Source organism: Hyperoodon ampullatus, assembly GCF_949752795.1.
Source record: "Hyperoodon ampullatus genome assembly, chromosome: 15".
In the NCBI taxonomy this organism is placed as follows: Eukaryota; Metazoa; Chordata; class Mammalia; order Artiodactyla; family Ziphiidae; genus Hyperoodon; species Hyperoodon ampullatus.
The window spans coordinates 66251829-66259963 of NC_136928.1; the positions used below are offsets into that span (position 1 = coordinate 66251829).

General features: G+C 40.3%; 1 protein-coding gene across 1 annotated transcript in view; it reads right to left on the bottom strand.

The window, feature by feature from the left end:
• Positions 1 to 1628, bottom strand: part of SPDYA (speedy/RINGO cell cycle regulator family member A) — a 31163-nt gene extending 29535 nt beyond the window's left edge. The window contains exon 1 of the mRNA XM_079721226.1: positions 1379 to 1628. Coding sequence (XP_079577352.1) covers positions 1379 to 1613 — 235 coding nt within the window. The 5' untranslated portion in view covers positions 1614 to 1628. The remainder of the gene's footprint in view (positions 1 to 1378) is intronic.
• Between the last annotated feature and the right edge of the window lie 6507 nt (positions 1629 to 8135).

The following is an 8135-nucleotide window of genomic DNA, read 5'->3' on the forward strand; positions in this document are numbered from 1 at the left end:
AACAAACATACTGTTAAAAAAAGAATAACATCCAAAAAATAGGTCAGAAACACTCATTTCAATTTTAAAAGGCTAAAATATATAATCCCAAAATATATGGGTAGCTGTCAGAATATAATTTGAGAAAGATCTACTTTTTTCCATTTCCACCTGCATTTTAAGTTAAATAAGCATAACTTCTTGTTATATCCTAGAAATATCATCAATGTAGTCAAATAAATGGAAAGTTCCAAGTATAAGTACTGCTTTTTTGAGAATAATTAATTTCTGCCTTTTAAATTCCATTTCTATTTCTTAAATTACCTAAAATGGTAGAGCCATGTATTTTCTCTTATTTCTCACATTCAGTTACAAATAATAATAAAGGTTGTGGGTAATAACTTCACTCTACTCTTAATAAAGAGAGAGGGAAACTTTTATTAACAGCATTCTAGATCCTGACAAGGAACATCTTTATAGTTCAACATTTTCTACCTGTATTACTTACATTTTGTCTTCTATTATCTTATTTTGCTTTTCTTTAAATCTTAACCAGCTTGCCCTCCTTTTTTTTTTTTTTTTTTAAAGATTTCTGTCCTCTCAGCAGGGCAAACACTCTTGTCCCCAGTTCTCTCCTCCTTTATGCATATGCTTTCCTCTGTAAGCAAGGAAGGCTGTTACCTGGATCTACCAGACTGTGATAGCTACTTGATTTGATTCAGTCCCACAGATACTTACCAGAATCCATCTATCCAACCCTTTATTCCATCTACCTTACTGCCTTACCTCAAAAAACAAACAATCCTCTTTCTTGGCCAGTAGAAGTACTATAAAGAAGTTTCTTTTTGGCTATGTTTAAGAAGCTTATTAGCAAAGTAGTACTGTTTCATGATCTGAACAAATTCAAACTCAATTTCAGTATATGAGCATGATGATAAAGCATAGTTAATTTTTAATAATATTCCCCAGATATAATATTGAAACTTATCTAGGTTGACTAACCTTGCCGGTTTGCTCAGTTTCAGCACTGAAAGTCCTGGGAAACCCCTCAGGCCCAGTGACACTGGGTCAGTTGGCTCACCTGAGACTTTATGTAGTATTTATACTTTAGGTCAAACAAAACTCATGCTATGACCTTGAACTGACCAGAATTTACATTTGACACTTGAATTTAAGTAGTCTAAAAGCTAGATGATGAATTTCTACTCTAAAAGTAATCAAAACAAACATAAATCCAGCATTGAGGGGAAAAAAAAAAGGCAAATTTGGCTGGAGATAGAAAATCTGACATAGAAAATAACAGTATCCTCTTTGATTATTATAAAAATGATAAAATAGATCTTATATTCTTATTTTTAAGTACTCTATAATTACTCCTGTTACAATATTTTAAACCTACCAAATAATTTAAAGAAAGCAGTCATTTCCTGACGCTGTATAACTAGACAGGGTCCTTTGGGGCGTTTAGACTTGTTGCTATTATGTGCATTTTTTTCAGATGCTGGCCAACCATCTTTAAAAACAGGACGCTTCAGGTTAATGGGTTTTTTAGGCTGATGTGATCTATTTGACCCTGATTTTACATGTACAGTGACAGTAGGTGGTGTCTCACAACATAGCTGATTATGCCTCATTTTGGTTTCCCACAATTCCTGTAAAAATAAAACACAGTTATTTATCACACTCTTGTTCACTTCTATATAAAAACAACAGATTGGATGACACTATCAGATGCAGTCATAGGAAATGTTACTGAACTTGCTATAAAATGTTAGTTATGACAATGACTCACATGAGAAACTGCTTTTAGAATTTAGTGCCAAGAAAAGCTATGCTTCCTTTGGGTAACTGATATGCCTTCTCTTCCCAAATAATAAGATCCTGCATACTATTTTGCTTTGACTACTAGGGAACTCAAAAGCAAATTTTAAAGTTAATTATAGAAACTATGCTGAGTTTATAATCTATTTGCGGTATTCTTTTTTCCTGATAATTTTTATTCTGCTTGTATTGACAATTTTATCATATTATTATGTCAGCTCAAATTTTTTATACAATAAGGCAAACTACTTCCAGAACTACATTATTATCAACATCAATTATTATATTAAAAAGCAATCTCACACACACAAAAACATATTTTCTAACTGGTTAATTCCCTGGTATGTTATAAAACTCACTGATTCAACAAGTACTGATTGTTATTTATTGAAAAGTTAAATACAATTCTAGAAAAGAAATGCATGGTATAAAGTGCATTGAGGGATTCTCATAAATTGGTCACTTTAATGTCTTCTTTTTTTACCATCTTTATTGGAGTATAATTGCTTTACAGTGGTGTGTTAGTTTCTGCTTTATAACAAAGTGAATCAGCTATACATATACATATATCCCCATATCTCCTCCCTCTTGCGTCTCCCTCCCACCTTCCCTATCCCACCCCTCTAGGTGGTCACAAAGCACCCAGCTGATCTCCCTGTGCTATGTGGCTGCTTTCCACTAGCTATCTATTTTACATTTGGTAGGGTCACTTTAATTTCTAAAGTTGTGAGTGTATGACTATGCTACTTGAGTGGCCAATTACCAGTGTGAATGAATGTAAACTGTTACAGACTAATAAAAATTGAAACAAAGTTAATCCATCAATATGTAACAATATGCATAATCATTACCATGTTTGGTGGTAATTAGTTCACGTGATTACTAGTTAGCATTACTTTTATGGTCAAAGTACTTACAGGGTAATAGGAAATGTAGTTATGAATAGCCAAAGCAGGAAACTACTCTAAGACCCTAATGAGAACCTCTGAATCCATAACTCACAGTGACCCAGGCAGCCATGCCTCCCTTGATGTTCAAGGAGTCAGGTACAGATTCTCCTTTCTGACCCTCAGAAACTTCCCTGCTGAAGGAAGGAATGGAAAATAAGATTGGATATAGTGGGGCTAGATCAGCACTGTCCAATATAATGTGTCACTTTATATTTCTAAAGCCACATTTAAAAAGTACAAATAAGCAAGTGAATTTAATTTTAGGAATGTATTTTATGTAACCTAGTATATCCAAAATATCATTTTAACATGTAATCAATATAAAAACTAATGAGATACTTTACATTCTTTTTTTCATACTAAGTCTTTGAAATCTGGTGTTTACACTTACAGTGTATCTCAATTTTGGATATGCTAAATTTCCAACAGTTAAAGTGAAATGTAGTCTTACCAAAACAGTGATGTGGTACATAAGGGAAAAATATTTTACATTCCTTCAGTATTTAATTTTAAATTAAATAAAAGTAAAAATTCAATTCTTCAGTTGCACCAGCCACATTTCAACTGCTCAACAGCCACATACGGCTAGTGGCTACCATATTAGACAGTACAGGCCTAGATTATGAAGAACTAGGCAGAGTAAATTATATTAAATTAATTCTATAATTGCTTCTCCTTCCCTCCTCTCCTCTCATCTTTCTTCCTAGATCCTAAGGTCCAAGCAAATCGAAGGCAATTATGGAGTTGAGGGTGGGGGAGTGCTACAAACTCCATAGAAAAAGGAATGGGTGATAAATTGAGCCTTGAGACTTGTGTTAAGAACGTTTTGCTACTTCCTGCCCACCTCATCTGGGAGACAGCTGGAGGTCTCATCTGCATCTTTTTTTTTTTCCCCCTCAAAGAAAGAGCAACCTTACAAATCTAGATGGAAAAAACTAAATAGTCAGGCTTCTCACATTGGGGTGTGGGGGTAGGCTTGGGGGAGTGGGGGACAGATGTGCCAGAATATAGAATAGCTGTGGCATGTCTCCCAGGATGTCAGTTTTACTTAATGTTACTTAATGTTAAGTAACTTAAAATAAGTTAAGTTACTTAACTTATACTGTTAAGTAACTGAAAAGTGTTGCTTTGTTAAAACAACCTTGGATATATCATGAAATAGAATGCAAATTTTCTATCAATCAAAAAAATAAATGTTTTACACTATTCTGCTTCATATAAAATTTGAGAAAACAGAAAGAGGAGGAAATTCCTCAAATAGAGATTCACTGAGATTAATAGCCAAACACTGGCAGGAGAGTTACGGAGAAGGACCTTAAGGAGAGAAGCTATCAGTGCAACATTTTGGTCAAATTCCAACTTGAGGTAACTTCTCTATTTGCTCTTCATTTAGACATACGAAAAGAATGACAATAGTCAAATGAGATTATTATTATTATTATTATTATTATTTTTAAGTTTGGCCGGCCGCGCGGCTTGCCGGTCCTATTTCCCCGACCAGGGATCCAACACGGGCCCTGGCAGTGAAAGCGCCGAGTCCTCACCACTGGACCGCAGGAGAATTCCCAAGAATTTTTTTTTTTTTTTTAAGACAGAGGATTTTTCAGCACGACAGAAGGTAGAGGGACAGAGCCACCTGAGAATATACGTTAAAATACTGGAGAATAGACCTGGATTAAGACCTGATTCTCACTAGCGATTGGGTCTTAGGCTATTTAACTTCTGGGAGCCTCCATTTTCTCACTTGTGATATTGAGATAATAAAAGCAGCTATTTTTTTTTAGAACCTGGTACATAGTAAGTATTCAATTAAAGTTACTAGGCATTGTTAATACATATTTTGTAGGCTTAGTGAGGAAAGGAACTATATGGATAATGCACAGTGCTGAATGCTTAGCAAGATCTCAGTATATGGCAGCACTATTATTGTATCTTTTTTACAGGAAGGGTGTCTTCGAAAGAAAGGGTCCCAATATGACAGATAACCAAATTTCACCTCAACTAATACATGTAATTTAAATGTTAAAATTTTATTGGTAACAGAGACCATAGGTATTTTTTTTAATGTGCTCATGATAAAGAATAAAATTTGTAAAGAGACAGGATCTCAATTTTAACATAGCATGGGTTTATCAGTCTTTAAATGTTAAAGTACTTCTAAAGTTTTTTGATTTTTTTTTTTTTAATAGAAGCTAGTTGGCCTCCAGTCGTACTGGAAATGTAAGAAAGGGACATTTGTAAATTTTGATAAATGGGCCAAGGGCACAGCACCGAGAATACAGCAGCTCAGGTCTCAGGATTCTGGTGCAGATGCTCCTGCGAAAAAAACATGTGTTTAATGGGACGCGGGGAGAGGCAGGACGAACTCAAAATACCACTGTCCGGCGCCCAGCAGGATAAAGGCAGGCGGGCGGGCGGGCTGCGGGAAGGTACGAGCTCTTTCCTAAGGGCCTTCCTTCCCGAGGAGGGGAGCGCCCGCTGAGGAGAGAGCACGGCTAGCACTCGGGGACGCATCTCCCCCACACCCCTTTGTCCCCTCCCCCCCCTCCCCCGCCCACTAGTGAGCACTACCAGCTGAGCCAAAGAGCACTGTGCCGGCGAAGCCAGACAAACCCGGCCGAGGGGGGCGCCCCGCCTCCCTCTTTCTACTTCGCCGCCGTCCCCCGCCCCGCGGCCCTACGCCGGCAGGCGCCGTACGACCGCGACGCCCCTCCTGCCCGCCGGCACCTGAGGCGGGGAACTCACGGGCGGAAGTGTGTGTGGAAGGGGCCAAGACGCCGCCGCTGCCTCACACACTGAGGGCGGCGTCGTTGGGGGAGAGAGGGGACGGAGGAACTAGGCACAACCAAAACTGGAGAGTTGCCGGCGAGGCCCGAAGCTGGGACGCGAGCGGAGAGTACCTGCGGAAAACCGAGGCTGGTGAGCGGGGGCCGGGCCGGTGGGCAGCCTTCCCCAGACGCCCCAGGCCTCAAACGGTTGCTCGCAGGTCACTCCACCGCGGCACTGCGGGCTCGGAAACCTCCCGCCAACTCGGAGCGAGGCAAGCGCGGGCCAATCAGCGCGCAGAGCCCGCCTCCGGGGGGCGCGCGCCTCCCCTCCCGCCTCGCGCTGCGCTCGCAGCCTCAGCCGCCTGCCCGCCTTTTTCCGTTACCCGGCGTAGCTTTCCCTCCCGGCAAGGTCCTGGTAAAACGCCTCGACACTCCCAGACCGCTTCTTGCCTTCTAATGTAACGCCTTACCCTTGAACACTTACCAAAGTCAGGCTTGAATTAGAGCCATTTATCTTCCCTGCTGCGAGATGGAGAAGCCCTGCCGGGCTGGGACGTCAGGTCTTAATTTACCCCTCCCCCACCGCACCAGGCACACACACTGGCAGGAACGCGGTAAACGGAGACGTCAACAGCAGGAGGACGAAGAATCAGAGGTGAGCTTCGCAGCAGCAACTGTAGATTACTGCTACGTTAAAATAACTGTAGAAACTGAGGAAGAGACAACCTAAACCAAAAAAGAAAGGTGTGAGCACCGTGGCTCTTTGTGAGAAGGGGTAACGTTATTCTATCCTGTTAAATCTATTGTTCTAAACTAATTTCTTCTACAGGAACCTTTTCTTTTTGACCTGGTGCCTGGGATGTAAGGTGCTTAATAAATGTTTGTTCAATGAATAACTAAAAGGATTCTTCATAACTTTTAAATTTTGTGCGTGACATCTTTTACTCTTCACTTCCCTTCTATCTAATGTATAACCTGCTTTTTTTCCCCTGTTAACGTATCATGGCCTTTTTTCATGTTGCTACAGTCTCTCTAAATATTCTTAACGACTGCATAATAGTCCAGAGTGGATGGACCAAATGTAAATCATTTTGATATTTGCATTGCTTCTAGATTTTTCAGTTACCACAACTATCACACTTAAAAAGCAATTTGGCCTTGCGTATTTGTGGCACTTCCTAGCAATTAGTTCCTCAGTTAGCAACTCTGAAGAATGAATATTTAGTTCCCTTCTTTCTCAGGCTCTCACACAGCTAGATGATGGCAAAAAATCACCTACACGAAAGAGGACACAATCTGTGAACTCATTTTTCCTTATAAGCGCCTTGGATATTTTCCCCATGGCCCTTAAATGGGGGAATGAACCAAGAAACATAAACTGGTTGTGAAAACCTTAAATACTGATTCTCCTAGGAAAACACTGCTTTGAGCCTCATTCTCTCTTTCCCTGGTGGTTCTCTTTTCCGCAAGGTATCAGGGTTTACTGTGATTACTAATTTCCAGCCTTGAGTACACAGAATGTTTACTGAACAATGAATGACTACTACAGGCATACTGCTTTGTTTTATTGTGCTTCGCAGATACTACATTTTTTACAGATTGAAGGTTTATGGCAACCCTGCATAGAGCAAATCTATTAGCGCCACTTTTCCAGCAGCATTTTCTCACTTCATGTCTGTCACATTTGGGTAATTCTTGAAATATTACACACATTTTCATTATTATTATATTTGTTATGGTGATCCATGGTCAGTGATCTTTGATGTTAACTATTGTAATTATTTTGGGGTACCACAAATGGAGGCCATACAAGCAAACGTAATGCATCTATAAATGTGTGTTTTGATTGCTCCACACTAATTGGCCATTCTCTTGTCTCACTCCCTTTCCTCAGGCCTATTCCTTGAGACACAACGAAATTGAAATCAGGCCAATTAATAACCTTACAGTGGCTCCTAAGGGTTCAAGTGAAAGGAAGAGTTGCATGTCTCTCACTTTAAATCAAAAGCTAGGCCTCGGGTTTCCCTGGTGGCGCAGTGGTTGAGAGTCCGCCTGCCGATGCAGGGGACACGGGTTCCTGCCCCGGTCCGGGAAGATCCCACATGCCGCGGAGCGGCTGGGCCCATGAGCCATGGCCGCTGAGCCTGTGTGTCCGGAGCCTGTGCTCCGTAACGGGAGAGGCCGCAACAGTGAGAGGCCCATGTACCACAAAAAAAAAAAAACTAGGCCTCTTTTCCATAAATGGAATTGCATGTAAATTTATAAAAAATGAAATATTTGATATGTACAAAAGAATATTAGTAACATATATGCAAGCTTAGCATAAAACAAAACCTCAAGAAGCCACTGCCCACCCAAAAAGCATGAACCTAAGATCCAAGGAATAGAACATTAAACAATACTGTTGAGATTCTGTATGCTCCTCCTCCTCCCCTTACTTCCCAGCAGAGGTGACTTTTGTTTTTCCCATCCCCCCCTCCCCAACTTACAGGATCTTAGTTCCCCCACCAGGGATTGAAAGTGCCGAGTCCTAGTCACTAGACCGCCAGGGAATTAATTCCCCCATTCCATTTTCTTTTTAGATTTACCGTATTCTTAAACACAAATCTTGTTTGAA